This window comes from Phragmites australis, chromosome 11, assembly GCF_958298935.1.
Source record: "Phragmites australis chromosome 11, lpPhrAust1.1, whole genome shotgun sequence".
NCBI classification, from domain to species: Eukaryota; Viridiplantae; Streptophyta; class Magnoliopsida; order Poales; family Poaceae; genus Phragmites; species Phragmites australis.
This window is the reverse complement of record NC_084931.1, coordinates 28,745,555-28,768,428: the sequence shown is the minus strand read 5'-3', so window position 1 is coordinate 28,768,428 and position 22,874 is coordinate 28,745,555. Positions and strand designations below refer to the sequence as shown.

Here is a 22,874-nt window from a genome sequence, read left to right as displayed (position 1 = left end):
GGAAATTCTGCTTGCTTATACTAATGAGTATGTATTGATTAAGAAATGACTTAAATACGATCTTGGAAAACTTATGTCAATGCATGTTTGGTCTTGTGCTTACAATGTGGTTTAGTTTCTGTATCTGAAAGTTGAAGTTACTTTAGAGCATTATTGTAGTAGTTCTTCATCCTAGCTGCAGCAAGAGCTCTGTTGTGCTTCATACCATCCTGACTCTTTTTTAGAATGTTCTTTCTGCAAATCTATGAGCTTCCAGAAAAACTGCTTACCAACTGGGACTGATTTTGTTAGCCTAATTGCATCACCTTGCAGATTCTGTAGGGTAACCCACCTCAAGAAAGGGCTTCCAAATGTTTCTTCTCAGGATTGAAGTGGTGGCTTCCGGAAGTACTGACATAAAAGACACCCCCTTCATTGCTCATTTGTTCTGTCGTACGTGAGTGTGGGATGTTACTTGGTAAGGCAGGGAGGAATTTTACAAGCACATTTTGTGGCAGATTAAGTTGGTTTTACTCTCATACAAAGCAACAAACCAGAAAAAACCCTTTTTGTAGGACCATTGTTGTTATAAAAAATAGCCACTTGCAGTGAAATCTGTAGGCTTTAGCTTCGTGGATGATATCCGTTGACCAACATAATGCAGGCTCAAGTGCAGATCAGTCGATGAAAACAACTACTCTGACAGGTAATCAAAACGCTCCTTCTCTGAAGGTTTGATTTGTTCTTATCCATTCAGCTCGTCAGATCGAAACATGATCCGATCAAAGTGCAACTGTGCAAGGCAAATCAGACCGGCATTTATTTATTTGTCTTATCCTGAACTGATCATATAGCCTTAAACCCATGGAGAATGTACACCACCAATAGCTTACGCCAACCCCTTGGTCACTAGAGAAACAATCCCTCTTTTGTTTATGCTGAATTTTTATTACAGAAATTTACACGAAAAGACTAGTTAATGTTCACTACTAGAATATATACATTTTCTTCCTTTCAGCTTGTTAATCATATATCTTTATTGACGCGCTAAAAAGGAAACCAAAACTAACAAACAAAAGGGTCATGAGTGGCAATATGATCAAAAGTGTTTACTTCTTCCTGAAAAGAAGTAGCAAACAATGAGCAAAGTCAGGAAGGATTCGAGACACAATGAGTGAAGCTGGTTCCTTGAAGAAATTTTCATGAGAAACATTCTATGATATATCCACCTCCTAACTCCAAAGTACCGCATCGCATCACTTAACTCTAGGCCATTCACTACAGTCAACAACGATAGACATCAAAGCTCTCCCCCCAGACCAGCCTACTCCTTGTCTTTTTACAGGTACTATTTGATCGACAGTGCAACCACCCAACCTAAGCGGCATCTCGTCATCTTTAGCAGGCATATACCCTACTTACATGCCACAAAATTTGGAGAAGGTGAGGGCCGGGACAAGGTTGATGTAGATCATCTGTATTTGCCTAGCTCCATTTTCTTCTTGAGTGCCTTCTGTCCGTGGTATATGAACGAGTCGATGATGCCAGAGACAGTGAACACTCCTGAGGATCATGCAGAACAAAATTTAGTAAGTTGCATCCACACTATCTGTACTGCACATCGAAAGCTCAGCTAAAGCTATTTTATCAAGAATTTATACGGAATTGCAATAGATGATAAATGTGGACAGCAAATTCCACAAAGGCTTGATGTGTAACCAAAACACGATCAAAGAAATACTAGAGCACTCGGAGAGATGTTCGAGGGTTAGAAGGTTCCATTAAGTGAAGACCAAATAAATAGCAAGTTTTGACATCATTAAAAAAACAATCAACTAGTTCGTGCAGAAACTAGAGGCAATGCTCATACCTCCCACTATAGCGCATAGGTTCGTCAAGTAGTGCAGTAGGGATCTATTTTCTTCTGTGAATATAACCTGCAAAACAACAGACATTTAGCTGGAGTCAAGGTTCAGTTTTACAGGGGTCACTTACCTGAAGAACTGAAATGCTTTCAATCTGAGAAGACTACGACAGGACCTAACGAGACTAAAAAATAATAATTAAGAATGTTAATACAATCACAGGTTTGCTTGTATATTATCCATATGTTTTATTTCATGCATCTGCGCGTTAAATTTTTGTCGCCAAGTAGTATTACACTCATCCTGTGAAGTTGCACATACACATGTATGTTGGGATTTTTTTATTTTTTTTTATTTTTTTATTTTTTGGCAAAAGGGACCATCAGACAATGTCCTGCTCCTTTTCATTTTTTGATGTACAGACCAGTAATAAAGGTTACTTCAACTAGGACCTGCAACTTCACATGTATGCGACTATAATATAGGAAAGAGGGTAAAATAAAGGTAATTCAGCCTTTAGCACGTTCAGAATAGAATAGAACTGAATAATAACAGGCAGTGCGAATTGCACCTGCGTGTGCAGTAAGAATGCACGCGGATGGACATAGATGAGCAAATTGAAATTCATGGGTTAAAAAAGGTGAACATAAAGAAAGCCAACATAAAACGATTGCATGTAGATATGCTCATGTTCTATCGAAAACAGTATATGCATCTTCTCCTCCCCATTATTACCTTTATAGGCGAGAAATCATAGAAGAAAAATACTCCTGGTTGAGGTTTTGGACGAACGTTTCCAGTTCTAAAGTGCTCTGTCACCGAAAACTGTGAATGAAAATATCAGCAAGATAATTAATGTTGATAAATAAAAAATGATGTATATATAATCATTCCATTAACTCAACTAACCTGGTTTGAGTGAATCGTGTGCCCTCTTATATCAGTGTAAATTGTAGGGACAACCTGGACAGGAAAACCCAATAAATTATTTATGTAATGATGGTTAGTAAATGCTTTGACCAAGAGCAGCAATAAGTCATAGGCTGTAACAAACATGGGTGAAAAAGCACCCACTTTTATGAAGTATTGGTATGTCCCATCCGATGCTGGCTGTGTCCACTGAGCACTGTGTTCATGAACTGTTAAGTGCTTGAGGGTATAAAAGTAACAATTGCCAGAATAACACATTTACGATAATAGGAATGCTTGAAAAGGAATTGAGGTAATTTTATGCTCAATGAGCTATAGGTATAGACTTACCCATCAAGTGGATTTACAACACCAGGGAATTCTGTCCCAAAGGACAGTTTGTTTATTTTGTGGGTGATCTGGTAAAGTTACATGCAAACATATTAGAAAACTGAATGCAAACACTTCAAAAACTAATAAAAGGAAATGAAAAACCATTTACACGACCTACTTACATTGAAACCACCTTCAAGTACCGACAGCTCAGCCACATTTATGTTCGATTCATAAAATCCTTTGCCTGGTGCAAAGTGGAAATTTCCAGCAACTTTGCCGACATCAAGAAAACCGTGAACACTGCAGCCTTCACCTTGTTGAGTTTTAACTCTTTCAACAAAATCCTCTCTTGTGCACTGTTATACCAGTCACAAACACAATTGAATCTCCACAAACGTAAATAGAAAGTGTGCAGGATAATTTGAAAAGTTAGCATACAAAAAAAGTTCCATGGCAGATTAGGAACCAATATGTCAGTTATTTCTCTAAGGGTATCTTAGATTTGCAAGCTTCTGGAAGAATAACAGTGCAATTCATTCTATTTGATTTATATCATGCTAGCCATCAAACGGTCCAGTAAACCTCACAGAAATGCCCATCAAACAGTAGAGCATGCCTCAAGTTTAATCCTTTTAAGAAAAAAAAAAGGCATGTATATGTTCCAGCCGACAGTAGATTAAACAAAATTATACCATTCTTCCCATCCTCAAATGATGCTCAACATGCCATGTGGTACGGAAGGCTCATGTACAAGCATTACGAAGTGGTATACCGCCCTAGCTTCCTATGGAAATTGGAAAGTAACAAACTAAAATAGAGTAGAGAACACACATGGCTACTGCATGGAAATATCAGGATCATAAGCACATGAGGCAGCATATTGTACGGAATGCCACTAGTGCAGAGTCGAATTTGAGCCAGCCAGATGCCCAGGTTTAGCTCAGGTCTGCTCGTTATGAAAACTGAGCAAGCTCAATTTAAGTCGAATTGGAGGCCAGGCTAGTTAGTGAGCTCATATAGAACTTAAGTTGAGGAACTAAGCCTAGCTTGATTGGTTGAGGGTGTGGATGCACATCTAGACCACCCAGGTTCGAACCCTCTTCGACTCGAATTTGGGTGCTTATTTCTTCTTATTTATAATGCCACCTAGTTCCTCCTAGGTCAGTCGAGTTTTTTTTTATATAGAACTTAAGCCAGTGTCAGGCAAATGTAAGCAATAAAAAAGGCATTCAAGTATGCATGATGTCACTGCATTGGGGACAACAATTTATGTTATTCAAGGCAGATGATGGACCCAGAAACAAAATATATAGGGTAGGGACTTCCAGGAATAGTTATTTCTCAAGCAATGCATGAATTGTGCACCATACAGTTGTAAAAGTAAAGTTGTCCCGAAGAGAAAGTCATGTAAAACTATATAATGAATAAATCCAGGTAAAAACATGATAAAATAGTTGAAATACCTGGTCAATTAGGTCAGGGTTTGTAAGGGCCCATCCTTTCTTCTTATATGCCTCCCTAACTTCTTCACAAGAATTACAGCATTGATCATCTGACTGAATTCCAAATAGGCAACGGAGAATAAGTTAGATAAGGAAAGCTGAGATAATAGTTACTATCAAGTTAAAAAAATGGCAAAGGGTGCATACCTCCTCAGCACCATAACACGTGCCACAATATTGCTCATCTTTGTCAAGCCTTCCACCATGTTTTTGCAATGGTCTCTCAATCTAAAAAGATTTAATCAAGGACATGCATCATCAAATGGCAAAGTAGAATGAAGCGACCTTGTACTGATAGGCACAAAACTCTGGTCAAAACTAGGTTGCCTGTACTGATAGGCACAAAACTCTGGTCAAAACTAGGTTGACCTGTACTGATAAGCACAAAATTCTGGTCAAAACTAGGTTGACCTTACACCTTCAATCGAACAGGTCTCATTGTGGTTGTGGCACATGTCAGAGGAATCATAAGACATACGATCTGGTATAACTAGAACAGCTTCAGGGTAACATGGTTCAATAATTCTTCTATGGCAGACTAAAATGTAATCTTATTAATGATCTAATAAGTATGATCAAATACGTATAAATGCAAACCTTAAACTTCTAATTTCCCAGCATCATACTACAAAAACTGCAGTTTTCTCCATGAGTTCTAACAGCTCCCTAAGGGAGCCACAGATAAATGCCCAACATGCAAAAAGGACAGAACAAACTCAGCAAATCACAGATATGTCCATCAATATACTATGTTCAGAAAGTCCCATCACCATGAAAAAGATGGTGAAGTTCATTTATGTCGCAGAGATAGCTATCAACTTTTTCTGACTAGACTTCTATTTTTTAATAAACCACAGATGGCTTTCGAATTTCAATCTTCTGTTTGTAAAATATAAAGTACAGTGCACTATAATTCTATAGGTTATTGCTACAACTGTCACAGAAACATGCACATTCAGTACTCATCACCCAGAATGAATTGATCAAGCCACTCAAATCCTATAATTTTTAACTTCAGAGTGTAACTGCAAGTCAGCAACAGACATTACTAACCTTTGTTCCACCAATTCCTTCTTTCCTTGCTTCAATAACATTACCATGTGAATCTAATCTTCTCTTCTCAATATCATGCCTCTACGGGAAAAGGAAAACAATGGAACAATAAGATGACAAATCAACAAACAGATTAACATATTATCACAAACTGAGATAGCTTAAGAGCATACAATATCATGATGCTGCTCTCCGCTAATATCCGTCATGTCAACACTGAAAAGAGTGCATGGAATGCTTGGGAAAGTAATATCAAACTGCAAAATAGAGTTCGCATTACAAAAGACATTCATAACTACTAATTGTGAGGCACCACAATGGGTAGTAGTGTATACCATTTTAAACTAGAAACAATAGAAGCGCAACAAACAACCTGCAGATAGTTTATTCAATACAAAAGAAGTACTAACATTTACTCGTAGCCTTTCTCCTCTTGATGTGTCTACCACTAACTTCGTCTCTGTCGCTGAATAAAAATACAATCCTGAAAAAAATATTATGCACACAGAAAAGGTCATTGCTTTGCTGCTTATTTAAGCATAGCATATAACACAAACAGCATCTCCTTAACAACAATGGTATACTCGAAAGAGAAACAACACCAATAGACACAGTGGCGAAGCCACGTTCAACCTGTGATGTCACAGGATTTTGAACATCAAAGCTGAACACTAGGCCATGTTCCTCAAGGATCAAAATCAAAGCGTAGATTTGAAATTGATGGCATATCAAATAAGATTACTAACAAAGTGTCGTGTATGATGGCCATGCAATCAAATATATCAAGTCTGATATGCACAATAGAATAAGCTATGAATGTTTGTGTCATCGTCGGATTACCTATGTTGAAACTGATGTATTCCAGTCTATTACTACCGATGCTATTATGCATATCTATCAAAGTATGCATGAGCGCAAAGGGCTGCTACAATACAGGTGCTGTAATGTATGTTCTTTTGTGTTTCTATATAATTTGTATATTTTAATGTTCTATTTGTAAAGCTTGACAACGCAGGGTTTCGATCTTGGCACCGCCGCTGAATAGACATAATAAACTGCACCTGGCAAAAAAACTAAAAGGTATACTTCTATCCAAATTGCATCTGTGGGAACGTTGGACATCAACCTTATCTAGCCTGCTTTGCATTGGATTAACATCATATTAAGGTAAAATGTTATAGTTTGTTTGTTTAGGACAATGTACACATTCCCCATTTTTATTGGCCTTTTGGGCTGAACTCTTGCTTTGCTGTGACAAATTCAACCTGAACACGCAATAGTTACAAACAAGATTAAAAAAAAGGTTCTGTGGACGGAGATGAGGTTGTCTCGAACAATGAATTGTACGCCACAAGCGACAAACAGTGATAACTTGGCTACTACCACCACCAGCAGCAGCAGCAGCAGCTAAAATGATAGTGCTATAAAGGGATATTTAGGGAATCGATAAACTTTAGCCAAAATGTCGAATACAGAAAGATGCCACCCCCAACATTCACCTACTGATGTTGATACACACAAAAAGGCAAAACATAAAACTCAGGTACTGGCACAATCTGATTCTCAAAAAAGCAGTGCAAGTTCGTATCAGTCGAAATATGGTGACTAAAAATAGAGCCTTTCCAACAGAATACACTGAGACAAAAATAGTAGGCACTGCAACGAAGAGCTAATCCGCATTACCCAGTTGGTACACATTATCAGAACACAAACACAACCATTAACCCAAAGCTATAGACTTTCACGATAAAACTGAGGCGTCACCACATGAAACCAAGTGTATACCAGAGAATTAGAGTCTTGTCCCCCATCAAACTGGCGCAACCGGAAGAACTAAACCGAAAGCACCTGAAAACGTAACCTAGTCGAAAAAAATTCCAACATCTCACGCCCAAAAAAGGAGAAGAGCAAAAAAAGTAGAATCGTGACAATGGCCACCAGTAAAATCTATCCACCAAAAGGTCCAAAGCTCGTCAGATCCTTTCCCTCCCCACACCGCCAAGTCAGTAGAGCTTAGACCAAAATGCCACCTTGGTCTAGAAATCACCATGAGCACGCCCAGAAGATTCTCAAAATCAAACCTTCTTGTCCCAAACAAACCCCACGGGCACACCAACCCCACGTCATTGAGATCAAATCTCAGCCAAAATTCCAAGCATGGAGCAACCAGTAACCCCGAACGGCGCCTCAAAATTCAACCTTTATTTTCCTTTCACAAACGTACACCTCGAATTCCACGACCATGTCCGGGCCAGTAAGGCCACGAAACCGAAAAAAAGAACAAATTGAGCCACCACCGGCCGCCGGAGAGGCACTTACTGGTCTCGGAGATGAATAGCAGCAGCATGATAACGGCGGCGACGAGCGTGACGACGCCGCCGGAGAGCGTCCGCTTGTAGAAGTCCTCGTTCACCTTCGGGAAAGCGTCCAGCCGCTTCACCCTCTGCATGAACGCCTCCATCTCTCCCCCACTCTTCCTCCTCCTCCTCCTCCGCCGCCGCCGCCGCCGCCGCACGCGCACGCGCACACGCTCGCTCGCAAGCCCTAATACCCCGCTGATCAGAGCTCCCAAGAGCAAGACAACCGAGCGCGAGGTTAGGTGGGGTTTGACCGCCGCACCGCGAGCGAGATGCCGCCGGGGTCGGGCTCGGGTCGGCCTCGATGGGCGATTAATCAGGACATTTATTACGATGAGGATGAGATTATGGCGTGGACACGGTGATGCCGTGATGGTGGGATTTAGGACAAATTCCACGCACGCGGGCCACGCGGCGAGACCACATTGGCCGCCGGCAGCGGGAATGCGTTGGACTCCGCCGACGTGGCAGGTCGAGCTCGGTTGAGAAGCTGGTGGGGGCGACGAATTTTGGCGAAACCAAACCCCGGATTCTGCACCTGTTTATATTAAGTGCTTTTGTCGGAAACATTTTTCTTCTCGTTGAAGATATAAGCGGCTAAAATCTGGGCGTTGTAGAAATAAAACTCGAGTATTTTTTTTCTCTTAGATGTAAATAAGCTGGTGTTAAATTTTGTTTAAGGAAGAAAGAGGTGAATGATTTGGTGCGTGTGTGCTTTAAAAGTGGGTGCTTACCCGGGATTAAAATTTCGTCAAAATTTTGAAAATTTTGAAAGAAAAAAATATCTAATTTTGAAATTTTCATTCACTGTCATGTGAAATCCACTCGAAACTTCGATAAAATTTCACGAATTTCAATCTTTTTATCGTTGAACGAAAAAAATATATAAAACAAAATTAAAATCCTCGGTGCTTACCGTGTTTTGTTTATATTTGGTGACGATTCATGTTTTTATCTTGGTGATGTGCTAAAAGTTAGAGAGGAGTTGGTTTGGGGCACAATTTTGTGGCGTGCGAGGTGTGGACCTGTCATCTGTGCTTGCTGCTAGGACCTTCGGAAAGGTCAACTTGGGTTTCTTGTCCAGTCCACAAAGCGTCCAAAGTTTACTAGCTTTCCAGCGCGAAGAAAGAGCACCGACCTAGAAAGGTAATCTAATCTGTGTGCTTGATGGTTCTGACCTGTTCTCTATTCTCTCACCGTGTATAGGTTATAGAGGCCGGCATGTGCACATGTGCCAGGTTCATAGAGATTGTTCCATGAAAACTAGCTCTACACTGGGTATGACTCCATTTTTGAAGCCTCCACACTGGGTATGACAGATACAGCATCAAGAGATCTACTGACGACGTATGGAGCCGTAGGATTTCCTTGCATCATCGTGGTAGCATACAGTGCACTTTGCGTAACATCGACAGGTAAGGGAAAGTAAACAAGTGCGTGAGGAACTCCAGATGTCACATGTTCCCTTCAGAATATGGAACTAAGCAAACTAGGCGATCAACGAATCATACCAAGCTTAATATGAAACGCAACCAACCTTAGAGGCAAAGAAATAACGATCTCATAAAACAAAACCATGGATACGCCTTACATAACAACCATATGAAGTGTAATTTGTATGGCAGATCAGCTCATCATAGCAAAGTACATAACTGAAGATAAACAAGAAACAGCCATTGGCCTTGCAAGGAAGTCTGAGGCCCTATATCTCAACTAATAGCCAAAGTTCACCCCTCTTCTCTCACTGGGCGCCTGGTGCGGCACTGATGATGTCCGAGTCACCTAAAGCATAAAGAGGTAAATTGTCCAGTTACGGTTAGGAGCAAAAGAGCATAAACTTTGGCATTTTAATGGCAACAAACCTGGGTCAATGATACTGAGACAGCACACCCGGTAGTACTTGCCGCAGGCAGTGCCAAGGTCAACATTGTCTGAAAGGCAAACAGCACGATACATTAATACATACACTAGCAAAATTCTAATGCCAGCCATCCTCAATTACTTGAGTGGAGACAGTAGTAATGCACAACTATGAATGAATACACAAACTAAAACTTGATAGAGATTTATTCAGAAAGAACGAAAATGAACTTACTTCCATGAAAATGATGCACACTAACTTTGGCCAGCATAGCATAGTACTCAATCTCAGACTTCCTAAGCGGAGGGCAGTTGTTCGCGAGGATTATCAGCTTCCCTGAACACAACAAAAGTCCACTATTAAAGCTCAGGATCATGCACTAGAAAACCGACACCACAGACATCTTCAAAACTCCCACATGCCAAAACAATACACAAAAATATGCCATAGCCCATAGTTGACACAACCACATCCAGTATCATAAAATACAAAATGGGGAATAGTTGGACCAGCAAATCAGAGGATTTCAAGAGTCACTTTTCAATTAATAGCCTTACCCACAAGATGACATCTTAACCAACTATAATTTGACTAAAATAAGAGCATTCTAAAAAAACTATGCGAGATACAAGGACAGTGGTTATATTAGATCATAAGAACCACAGTAGACTACTGGAAATATGTACAATAATTACACCTCATTGGATCCTCAATCCTACATATAATTGGTGTTTGGCATACTGAGCTAACCCCATCATTCAGACATAATCAAATCACTTAAAACATCAGAAATAACCCCAAAAAATAAACAAATATTCTGCCTCCATCTGTCTTCCAGATACAGAAGAAATAAAGAATCTTAATCAAGAGGCTGGCATTGTTCTAGGGCGCTGCATTCATCTCAAAGGCACAGTAAAAGGAAGCCAAAGAGGCAAACTCCAGTCCCATTTATAAACTAGGAAGCAATAAAAGGACAGCGGTTGTGCCACAAAAACAACAGTTGACTACTGAAAATATATAAAACGGTCACACCTCACTATATCTATCCTAGATATACGTAGTAACTGATATTTGCTAACCAAGTTAACTTCATCACTCAAACATAATAAAGTCTCTCGAGAGCCTATTAACATTAGAAAATAACCACAGAACAAAAACAGTAAACAAATATTCCAACCTCCATTTGTCCTCCTGATGTGGAGGAAAATAATGAGAATTCTTAATTAAGAGGCTGGCATTGTTCTAGGGCGCTGCATTCATCTCTAAGGCCGTAATAAGATGCCAAAGAGCTAAACTTCAGTCCCATTCTATAATCCAAATCTAAACCTCCACATAGAATGCCCAACACCGTTATAAAGCTAAGAACTACCTACAAACAATCGAAAGCTATAGCTACATGTTAATTCTATAAGGTTCACAGAAGTCACTGACATTCAGCAGGAACGAGCTTAGCATTGCATGTTCCCAATCGATCCCCTTCACAGATTGCTAAGACATTACACAATTACAACATCCCACACGAAAACTAGCACACAGATCTATAAGGAGACTGCTAGAAGATAATCACGCATCTACGAGTCCACACAGCCCCTATTATTGTGGCATTCAGATCTAACAAAAGGGGAGGCGACGTTTAGGGATGAAATGGGATCGGTACCCTTGGAGTTGCGCAGCGTCTTGAGGACGGTCTTGTATCCGAGCGTGTACTTGCCGCTCTTCATCACCAGTTGCAGCTTGTTGTTGATGCTCTCCGTGCTCTTCTTCTGCGCCGATCGAAAACCATCAGCAAGTGAACTCGTGAGCGCGACAAATTCAGCTCAAAATGGGAGGAACAGAGTAGCAGGGGATCGATCAGAGTTCGTACCGACTTCTTCGTGGGAGCCATCGGATCGAGCAGCCGCGGGCGGCGACGAGCAACGGGGGGCGGCGCGGCAGGTGGCTTCCTCGGGGCGGCGGCGGCGCAAATGGGCGGCTCGTTAGGGTTTAGCGCGAGGGAGAATATATAATGGGCGGCCCCGTAGGACGAAATTACCGTGTTGCCCCTGGCCCTTGTGTGCGAATCGCAGGCCACGTTGGAAGCTGAAAGCCCATCGAGTTGGACCTTTCGGGGAGTTTTTCTTATTTTTATATTTTATAATATAAATAATTAAATAAATAGATATCTGATAAAAAGATTTATAAAAATAGATGTTTATGGTTCTCTTATAAGATGGTTATTATCTTATCACCTTCTAAGAAAGTAGTAAGCTCTCACTCATATATGTATGTGTTCTTACGGCAGGAGCATGGTTCATGTCTCCAATTCCTTCTTATCTTCTTTATTTAAAATAAAGATTTTTTGTTGTTTTAAAAATTATATATTTTTTTACATGTTTTACAATTCATGTGTAATTTATTTTAATTGAATTCATTAAAAATCTTGTGTATAATTTAAACTAAAATGCTAAAAAATTATTTTTATAATTTATAATAATTGTTAGGACCTCAAATACAATTTCAAAAATCTAAAAAAATTCTCTAATATTTTTTTATGTGATGGACTAATTTCTAAAATTATTTTAGCCCTAGGCTATATGATGAAAAAGTAAATTTCTTTGTAATGCTCTATTTATATGTATTTTTATCATTTTCATTCGTTGCTTTGCTTTGAACTCTTGGTAAAAACCTGAATTCAAAGAGGTCTAAACCGTGACGAGGAAAGAGGGTGTGAGTGAGTTCGAAGTGAACCTAAGCTCTATCATATCTGAAATGGTACTTACTCCGATCATAAATTATAATAAATTTTAACGTTTCAAACAAAGTTTAGTTATTTTTAAAACCTTAACTATTAATAACTTTTAAAATATTTATTTCAAAATATGAAAATTATAAATGTGGATTTATATTATAAATATCTTTTAAAATCTCATAAACTTATTAAATTTTATAAATATATTTTAATTAAAAATAGTGATTAAATAACGTATCAAATATTGTGTCATAAACAAGTATTTTTGACCGGAGTACATCGTAAAGTTCTCGGCTGAAAGGCACGGTGGTACCTGAATCGGAATGGAGTAGATAACTTCCATTCCAGCCCCCCGGCACTTGCTTATCTTGGAACCGCTCCTCCTGCTCCCTGCCTCCCTCAGTCCCACTGCCACCCGGGCCCACGGCCCCAACGTTCGGCACGCCCAGGTAGCCGTTACTCACACGCCGGTCACAAAAACAGCGAATACGTAGGACCACAGGGTCCTCCCCGCAAAATAGCCGCGGGCCTTCTCGCGCCCCACCCCCCTCTCCTGCAGGAGCAGAATCCACCGCGACCCGCGCCCAAAAGTTCGAACCCAAACCTCCGCCGCCGCCGCCGCCGCCGCCGCGATGGCTCGCACGAAGCACCCGGCCGTGAGGACGGCGAAGGACCAGCCCAAGAAGAGGCTCCAGTTCGCGCGCTCCCCGAACCAGAGGGCCCCGCTGGCAGGTGAGCCCCCGCCCCGCCCCACCGCCTCGCGAGCAAACGACGCCGCCGCTTTCCGCGCCCGTGGTGCTAAAGCGTGTTTCGTCTTCCTTCTTTGCAGGAGGCGCGAGTACCTCGGGGACACCGGTGCGTGCGGTGACGGATTGCTTTTGGTCTCCATTTTTGGGGGTATTTTGGGCTTTCCCCTACTTGCTTGTAAACAAACCTGTTTGATGGAATGCAGGGGAGAGGTGCGCCGGCCGGGGAAGGAGCGGCCGCTGCAGGTGCAGCCCTCTCTGTGTTTGCTGTGTTTGGGCCTGTTTTTTAGGGTTATTTGTGCTTTCTTACGGGGATTTGCCTCTAGGAAAATTGTCAGGAACCTGAGCACCCAAGTTGGGTTTTTTTCCCGCTATACCGTTTGGCTTGTTTAATTTTCCCCATCATTATCGCTCTCGTTGGCTTAGAAATGCTGCCCTAGGAGAGACGAATTGGCATTGTTTTCCAAAAAAAAGTTAGTGCAATAAGTTTCTGTTGTAGCAAGATGGTGGATAACGTGCCATATGGGTGTCTCGGTTCTGGAGATGCTGTCTTTTTTGTTGTTCGTTCGATATGTTATTCACTATAGGATGTGTTCTTGGGGAATCAGGGACACCAAGGCGGCAGGGTCAGCAGCCGAAGAAGACACATAGGTGGCGGCCAGGCACGGTAGCGCTTCGGGAGATAAGGAAGTATCAGAAATCCACCGAGCTGCTTATCCCCTTTGCGCCCTTCGTCCGTCTGGTGGGTGGAGCATGTACCAATGTTTGCCATCTCTATTAAAAAGATTTGGAATGCAGACTGTCTGATGGAAGCTTTTGCTTCTGATAAATTTGCAGGTGAAGGAGATCACTGACTACTACTCAAGGGGCCATGTGACACGTTGGACTCCTGAAGCCCTCCTTGCGTTGCAAGAGGTAAATGCTGTAACATGTCATGTATATTTAACTTAATGGCTTGATTGAGAACTTGAACGTGCATTAATTCCAGACCTGAAAACTTTCAAATCTTCTATTGACTATTGAGAGTTAGCCTGCTTGCTATTGGTGTTTGTCTAATTGATGACTAAAATGTGATTATTTAAATGCTGAATCTTGTTGTGTGTTCATTTACCAATACCTTGAAACTATGAAATCTTGTATACATAAATTCTTCGTCATTACGTTCCTTTTTTCCTAATTGGTTTGGTTAATTCAAAGTTCTAGATTGCCGTATTTATGAGTGATTATGTAAGAAAGGGATGAATTTTCTTCATTGTAGATTTCACCTTTTTTTGTCTGAGGTGACCAGCTTAGTGTCCTCAAAGTCTAGAGTAGACTTTTAGTGTATTTGCAACAAGATCATGTCACACGTAACTAACTGTTTAAACATGATTCATGTTGTAACTGAGGAGGAGGAAATCTGTTGTAAGCAAAAGAAATTGAGTGCCTTCCTATAATGGTTTATGAGTTGAAATAGGAAGTGATTATATTTATTAAGTAAAGCACAAATGCACTGCAACCATTCTAGTTCGTTTTGTGTTTATACATGATTGCTTGCTTTGGCCATCTCAAGCCAGAAGTGCCAGCTTCTGCATAATGGGCTAAAGGAACATGACTTTGTTTTTCATGACTCAAGAAATAAGTTAATGTGTTTGTTGTATTTAAATCGTGGTCATTTGTATGTGCATTTTTTGAATTCTCAGATTATTTTTCTCTCCACCTACAGGCAGCAGAGTACCACTTGGTAGAACTGTTCGAAGTGGCGACTCTGTGTTCCATCCATGCCAGACGTGTTACTCTCAGTAAGTTGTCATTGAATGAACACATTTCCCTTTGCATTCATTACGCCAAATGGAAATGTGTGTAAAAACATCTCAATTAAATTTTTTTAGTGATTCTACTTAGATTTGATGTGATATCTGATTTAGATTTATTTTAAGTGGCAAAATTGCTAATGATTAGGCATAATAGTATTTAGCTGCTTTGTGCAAATTGCAGTTCTCAAGTTTCAATATGCCATTGTGGTTTGATTCTCAACAAATATGTCAACAAACAATTGTTAATAGTTCTGGCTTAGAGAGGAGTGGGCCAGAATTTGCTAATGCTGAATATTTAGTTCAGCTTCATATTAGTACTAGCGTTGGCTAATATGTCAATAAAATCAAGGATCCAGGTTTAGTTTATGTGTTTATTTCTGACCTAAATAATAGGAAATGTGGTATCAAATTGGGTTATTTCGAGATGGAAAACGTGCTTTTTTTGGTGCCCTTTAAATCTTTGCCGCATCTACAAGTTTTTTTGTGATTGTTTACCATAACACTGATTGCCTTCAGCAAAATATGTTATCTTTAACTACTTAAAATGAGGTAAAAGAAAAGGTATGCTTGCTGTTAAGCCTGCTCTCATTCTCATAACGTTAAAAGATCTTTTTTTTCTTTGTTGCTGCAGTGCAACAGGACATACGACTTGCAAGACGTATCGGGGGAAGGCGTTGGTGATAGACAACATGAATCTTGCTGCCTGATGTACAACATGAAATCTGTATCGTTGGCCGTAACATGAAATCTGTATCGTTGGCCGTGTTCGTTCAGGGAACAAATTTATCTTCAATCTGATTTGCTAGATGGCTTTTGAATTTTAGGACTCTTTTGTAATGCAAGTGAACAAGTTAGATAGTAGCTTCGTTGACTGCATGGTTCTGAATTTGTTTCAGTTTAGTCTTCCAAATATTCAGACTTACGTATTGTTGTTTTTGTCTGTGCGCCTCTATCTTTCTATTTTGCATGAAGACCCATATGTGTAGTCCTCCTTGACAAACAAAGCACACAGAAGCCCACCAAGAAACCAACAGCTTGATCTTTTCATTGGCAGTTGTGATCCTAGATTTATGTTTGCCGCCCTATTGATGAACCTCTCTGAGCCTCTTTCCCAGGAAGATGGCAGGTCCTTCAACTAGCTTAATTGAGCTTGCCCAAGATGAGGAGTTTGCGTGGTTTGTTCGTGATTGGGATTTCTCGCACGGACTCTCTTTTCAAGCTGAGGTTTTGAGTAAGTTTCAGTCTTTAGTTCATCATCACTCTTCCTCTCCTGATGGCTCTTTCTTCCTGCCTGCGGTCTTCTGTCGCTATACTTTTTGTCTCAATGAATCTTCAGTCAGTCTTGCTTTGCATGCTTGTTTGGGGGGTGCTCCGGTTGGTTTTCACATGAATTTTCAAAGCGATCGGTACTTTCGCTTTTCAGTGGCTTCCAAGCAAGTTGGTTTTCTCGTTTGTGCTCTTAAAAGATTCGTCTCCAATCACTTTGACGTCTACTTTCATTTCTAGAGAGATGGTGGTGAAAATTGGTTCTCAAAAAAAAGAAGATGGGAAGAAGAGGAGAGGAACAGTTGGACTTTAGTTTCTCACTGTAAAAAGAAAAAAAATTGCCTATCAAATGGGTTTCTTTCAGGGAAAAGCTTGTTCTCGATTCCCCTTTGAGGAAATCTTTACTGCCTGAGCTTCATTCTGTGATCAAGATTGGACATTTCTTTTGTCCAATTCCTAATCTTCAACAAAGGTCTTTGTCGGTGTTTCAGGAACCGGGGGTCCCCGAATCCCGAGGCCAAGCCAATAATCCGTCACGTGGCACCATTCCGCGAAGACTCTCCCCAGGGGTGAAAGAGATTGAGTCCCGGGGAGAGAGTGCTCGGGGAGGTGTACGGCGACCCCCGAGCACCCTAGTCCTCCGGCGACCGGGAGAGCTAAGTGCCGGGAGGAGCGAGCCCGGGGTCGCTAGCGGTGACCCTTGGGCACCCAGGAACCCCGAGGACCTGTCGAAGGAAATTACGGGAGAGAGTGCTCGGGGCTGCGGGCAGCGGTCCCCGAGCACTCGGTTCCCAAGGATCCGTTCAGGAGCTCCCGGGAGAGAGTGCTCGGGGAGGTGAACAGTACCCCCGAGCACTCGGTCCCCTGAGGGCAAGAAAGGGCGTTCTCGGGAGAGTGCTCGGGGAGGTGAACAGTACCCCCGAGCACTCGGTCCCCCGAGGGCAAGAAAGGGCGTTCTCGGGAGAGAGTGCTCGGGGAGGTGAACAGTACCCCCGAGCACTCGATACCCCGACGACCCAGAAAGCCCCCTGGTGGAGGCCCCCAAGGGGTCCACCGATGAGGTGTCAGCCAGTCAAAGGCCCGAGGCCGCATTTAAAGAGCGTGCGTGGCCTGTCACCTTCAACTGCTCCCGCCGCGCTCGGCGTCAGTTCCTGTCACGTTCTGGCAGAGAGGCGTGGGGTTATTAATTGCACGGGTCCCGTCCCGTGCCATTCGGCCTTTCTCAGGATAACGTCGTGGGGGCCGAGGCGTTCCGTCTGCCGCGCTGCTGTGGCAGGGGAACAAGACAGGGCGGGCACGCCGGGCCGCTCTGCGGCTGCCCGGTGGGCCCTCTCCACGGCTCCCGTTGCCAGGCCATTTATGGTGATGGATGACCAGGCGTGTGCCCCTTTTTCCACCCCTGGTCACGTCGCCTAGAGGAAATGATGACGCCCATTCCATTTGTGGCGCCTTGGAGTTCGCGCCCTCCCGTGCGGGGCGTATCGCCGTCGGCAGGTATTTGAAGGAGCCGGTGGCACAGCGAGAGAAGAGAGAGGAAAGAGAAGAGAAAAAAAAAGGGAGAGAAAAAGAAAAAAAGAGAGAGGACAAGAAAGGAAAGAAGAGGCAACGGATAGAAAGAACAAGAGAAGGGAAGACCAGAGAAGGCTGAGCCCAATCCCAGCCGAAGAACAAGTAGCCTGAGGCTTTAGAATAGGAGACCCTCCTTGTAACCAGCAACATCCTTGAGGGACTTCCTCGAGACATTCATAGAGTTCATACAGGAGTAGGGTGTTATGCCCCCGTGCGGTCCGAACCTGTCTAAATTCTGGTGCATTTACTTCTTCTTGCACTAGGTCACTCCGCCACCACCGGCAGTTGCATTCATTTCCATTTATTTCTCTGACGAACATATTCAGGATCATACCCCCGGCCGAATCTCTAAAAAGGGGTCTCTCGGGATCCCTGCGACTGGAGTTAATCCTCCGACAGTCTTCTTCTCGATTGTCTTTTGGCTGCAATCAAGGTCTTGTTTGCTCTGATCTTTCTCAGACTAAGGCTCATCTCTCAGGGATTTCTAAATCATCTTTTTATCTTGGTAATCCTACTCAAGTCTCAAATATTTTGCAACCTGATGATGCTGGTCAAAGTAGTCAAAGATTAGTTCAAATCCCTCTTAATTGTGTCTTTGAAAGGCTCAAAAGTGATTTGGGATTTCAATCTGTCGTTGGGAACAACATGGTGCCGACTACAGTCGCCTCGTCTCGTCCATCTCACGCTGGTAATTGTGTCTCTTTCCAATGCCATTCAATCTCTTGTCGAAAATGTTTGCGCCTGGACCACTCTAGCAGAGAGTGCATTGATCTCAGATGCCTCTTTTGCTTTAACTACAGTCATCGGGCCAAATTTTGTTTCAAACGACGTTTTAACTCTAGGCTCATATGGGTCATCAAAACCAGCCCAAGAGATTTTCCCCTTAACGGGCCCAACCCTTTGACCCACCCAGAGGTTTCTCCTTCGCTTCAGCTTCGTTTAGAGGACGTTTCACCTTCCCAGCTCTCACCTTCGACCTCCCCGCCTTCCATCAGAGAGAAAAACCCTCACTCTCACTTCCTCTTTGTTTCCTCTCTCTCGAGTGCCATTATGGCGAACTTCGCTGTTAATCCGACGCGCTTCATTCCCCCAGGCCTTATCAGTGAAGATGGTGGCCAGCATCGCAAGGTCAAAACCTTCGTTAGCATAGCAGGAAACCCAGCTAAGAGACATGAAGATGTGGTGATCGCAGAAACTGAAGAGGTGCTCACTCCAGCTCAGGAACTTGCTCTGATGCATGACATCAGGCATTACATTGAGATAGACCTTCAGAAGCATGTTCTTTTCTTTAGTCCTCACCCCCATGGGATTGGTATCTTTAAGCTTCGGGACCTTTGTGAAAGAGACGTTTTGTTGGCTGGAAACCCCCACTGGATTGGTCTACACGAGTTTAGGTTTGTGAAGCACGATGATGCAAAGAATCACAAAAGGTCCCCTTTTACTAGGAAAGGATGGATTATGTTCCTAGGCTTCCCTCTGGACTTTAAAGAACTGCATTTCATTCAACAAGTTTGTTCATCCTTTGGCAAATTGCTTCACTGGCATTCCTCTGATCTTAGTCTGGCTCGGGTTTTACTCAAAGTGTTGATTGACAACCCTCTTGATATTCCTAGAAGTTTGGTCATTAAGCTTGGTAGAGAACTGGATGGTGACGGCAGATCTTGGACCGTCCCAGCTTATATCTTTAACACCACAATGGCTGATGTAGTCCCCCCCCCCCCCGGATGAAGATGATCCTCCGGCGCACAATGGCAATCCCCATCCTTTTGAGGGTCCTATCCTTCCTAGAGAACCTGAAGAGGTTGCCCATCTAGCTGATCAGCTTCTTGGAAATGATCAATTCCACAATCAAGTGCAGCATATGCAGATTGATGAAATCTCTGAAGTAAGTTCAGTTAATCAGGCTTCTTCTGCTTCTAGTCCTTTGGTGCATGCCTCTGGAGTTGTTAAAAGCTTGGAGTCCCCTTAGTTGTTGTATGTCATTGACAAGTTGCAAAAAGAAAACAGATACCAGATAGTATCAAACTTGCACTCCCCTCAGCTATTGTCTGTTGCTGATAAGTCATCTTGCCTGCAATTGGTTCCTTAAAACTCAAGCAATCAGTTATCTGCCAGCTCTAATGCGTTTGCTGGCTTTATGGCTGTTCATCTCAGTAAAGCCTAGGACAGATTCCTCTTACAATCCTTCAGCAGTTTGAAGAGCATCCCTACACCAACAATCCCAGTCTCGCTTATCAAGACCAGCCTTAAAATTGATCAGATCAGCTTTACTATGGGTAATTCTGCTTGGTCTGTTGATCAGGAATCCTTCTTTCAATTTCTGTCAGCAGGAATGAAATCATTGAAAGAAGGCCAAGTTGACCCTTTACAATCAAGTACAATAGCTAGCAACCCGCTTCTCTTGACTTGGATAGATGATTATGAGCTCTCACAACATCATTCTGAAAACAAGGATATATACTCTGCCAAGTCATCTATCTCAAGAGTTTTCTATAGGAAAAGGTCCAGAAACTTGAAGGATGGAAAGATAGATAGGGATGAACAAATCCACCTTTTTCCTGCAACTGCTGAGGATTATGTTCAGGAAAAAGCAGCTACCAAAAGAGTTGGGTCCTCAAAAGCAAGGAAAAGATCTGCTACTCCTGTTTCTGACAGGAATCTGAGGAGAAGTGAAAGAATTCGGAACAGATTTGATGGTCACAAGATAGTCCAGTGCAAGGAGATCCAAAAGAGGGTCACAAAAAGCAGGTCCAATTCCACCAGAATCCCCTACCAAAGTTTCCCTACTGGTAATTCTCTTCAGAATGATTTCAATTCTACAGTTGATTTTCCTGGTCTTTCAATGATAGAAGATTATAACAAAATGGGTTTGATTTATCCTGAAATTCCAATTATGCAAATCCAGTTGGTGGCAAAGGAAAGATGCAGTTTATCTCCTTCGGAGGTAACAGCAGAGCTGCTCCTAGCAAGATTGGAGGAGACCTCAGAAAGGGAGCCAAGAACAAGAAGTGATCAGGGCATGTCCAGATCTGATAGGAGCAGCTTCCAGCTTCTTAATTTAGTTACCCATGGATGAACATTTCAGATTTTGTGTTTCCATCAGGGAATGCCCTGATATTCTCTACTGTATTCATCACTTTGTCAATCTCCAGTGTGGGTATGCCCTCTTTTGTGGAAGTTGGATCCTTATTCTGCTTAATGACCTGGATGTGTATGGTTATGTTAAGAAGGGTTCTTCTTTATCCCTTGTGACTTGGTTTGTCTTTTCTGAATTATTGTGTTGGAGTGACTAGTTGTTTTGGATCTCCTTCTTGAGCCACATTTTGAATTGGTGGTTTTCAATTTATCCTATTATCCTGCTTTGCTGGAGCTTCAAAGATTGTTTTATCATTGGTTTGTTTCCATGGATAATCAGGCTAGGAGAAATTGGAATATTTTGAACTGAAACATTAGAGGTATTAACTCAGAAGACAAATGTAACGCCATCAAGTCCAAGATTGAGGAAAGTGCTTGTGTGATTTATTGTATCCAGGAAACAAAAAATGAACACTTTGATCATTCATTCATTAAGACCCTTGCTCCAAAAATTTTTGATAAATTTGCCTTCTCCCCGTCAAGGGGGAACTCTGGAGGAATTTTGATGGGTTGGAACAGTTCCTTCTTCTCTGATGAGGTAGTAGAAATCTCAAATTTTGCTATCATAGTTGTCTTCACCTCCAAACACAACGTTTCTACTTGGACTCTCACCATAGTTTATGGTCCTGATAGAGATGTTTTTGTCAATTGGATGAATAATATCAACATTGATGATTCAAAAAATTGGATGTTTATTGGAGATTTTAATTTTTATAGATCAACTTCGGATAGAAATAGGGAGGGTGGAAACCTCAATGACATCTTCATCTTCAACGATATTATTAGCAATCTGGGTTTGATTGAAATTCCTCTCAAATGGAGAAAGTACACTTGGAGTAACATGCAAGACAATCCTTTGCTAGAGCAGTTGGATTGGTGTTTCACCACAGTTAATTGGTCTTCAGAATTTCCTAATTCTCTTCTTCAACCTCTAGCTAAACGCCTGTCAGATCACATCCCTTGTATGGTGTAAATAGGAACCTCCATTCCTAAGGCTCAAATCATCAGATTTGAGAATTTTTGGATTGATCACCCGGGCTTCTTTGAAACTGTAGAAAGTATTTGGAAATCTAAAGTAAGATCTAGCAACAGTGCTACTAAAATCTCAGCTAAATTCAAGCTTTTGAGAAAAGCCTTGAAAAGGTAGAGCAAAGGAATATCAAAGCTCAATAATCTGATAAAAGAATGCAACTCTGTTTTGGATGTTATGGATAAGCTGGAAGAGCAAAGGCCCCTTTTCACCCAAGAAAGAAACTTCAGATTGATCCTCAAAAAACATATCATCAGATTATTGCAGTATAGGAAGGAATATTGGAGTAAGAGGTACACTATCAGATGGACTAAATTTGGAGATGAAAGTATAAAATTCTTCCATGCTGTTGCCATAGAAAGATTCAGATATAATACAATTACAAGTTTAGAATCTCAAGATGGAAGAATAGTGACTGATCATTTGGAAAAAGTTACAATTCTGTTTGAGACCTATAGAGCTAGAATGGGAACCTCTCACAATCCCCTGATGCACTTTGTTCTAGAAGATCTTGTAATGAAACATGAATTTTTAGATCATCTTTCTGCTCCCTTTAGCAAGGATGAAATTGACAGGACTGTTCTTCAAATGCCCAATGATAAATCCCCAAGACCAGATGGTTTCAATGGTCTCTTCCTCAAGAGTTGCTGGAACATCATCAAAGAAGACTTTTATGAACTTTGCAATTATTTCTTCAATGGCAGTCTAAGTTTGCAGGCAATTAACAGCTCCTTTATTACTC

General features: G+C 41.8%; 3 protein-coding genes across 3 annotated transcripts; 1 reads left to right on the top strand and 2 right to left on the bottom strand.

The window, feature by feature from the left end:
• Nucleotides 1-1,150: 1,150 nt before the first annotated feature.
• LOC133884541 (uncharacterized) lies at nucleotides 1,151-8,313 on the bottom strand. Its single transcript, XM_062323995.1, has 13 exons — nucleotides 7,964-8,313; nucleotides 6,055-6,128; nucleotides 5,818-5,901; nucleotides 5,645-5,725; nucleotides 4,739-4,819; nucleotides 4,553-4,645; nucleotides 3,269-3,445; nucleotides 3,105-3,172; nucleotides 2,919-2,970; nucleotides 2,754-2,807; nucleotides 2,580-2,669; nucleotides 1,850-1,916; nucleotides 1,151-1,542 (listed from the first exon to the last, which is right to left on the bottom strand). The coding sequence occupies exons 1-13, from the start codon at nucleotides 8,103-8,105 to the stop codon at nucleotides 1,451-1,453; spliced, it is 1,155 nt and encodes a 384-aa protein (XP_062179979.1). The 5' UTR covers nucleotides 8,106-8,313; the 3' UTR covers nucleotides 1,151-1,450.
• A 1,226-nt stretch (nucleotides 8,314-9,539) lies between these two features.
• Nucleotides 9,540-11,891, bottom strand: LOC133885827 (large ribosomal subunit protein eL30-like). The gene is made up of 5 exons (XM_062325579.1): nucleotides 11,727-11,891; nucleotides 11,520-11,625; nucleotides 10,097-10,198; nucleotides 9,864-9,932; nucleotides 9,540-9,783 (listed from the first exon to the last, which is right to left on the bottom strand). Exons 1-5 carry the CDS (start codon nucleotides 11,745-11,747, stop codon nucleotides 9,743-9,745), a joined length of 339 nt encoding a protein of 112 aa, XP_062181563.1. The 5' UTR covers nucleotides 11,748-11,891; the 3' UTR covers nucleotides 9,540-9,742.
• Nucleotides 11,892-13,099: 1,208 nt separating this feature from the next.
• LOC133883877 (histone H3-like centromeric protein CENH3) lies at nucleotides 13,100-16,042 on the top strand. Its single transcript, XM_062323265.1, has 7 exons — nucleotides 13,100-13,322; nucleotides 13,420-13,445; nucleotides 13,543-13,582; nucleotides 13,945-14,078; nucleotides 14,174-14,251; nucleotides 15,042-15,117; nucleotides 15,764-16,042. The coding sequence occupies exons 1-7, from the start codon at nucleotides 13,223-13,225 to the stop codon at nucleotides 15,811-15,813; spliced, it is 504 nt and encodes a 167-aa protein (XP_062179249.1). The 5' UTR covers nucleotides 13,100-13,222; the 3' UTR covers nucleotides 15,814-16,042.
• Nucleotides 16,043-22,874: the final 6,832 nt, after the last annotated feature.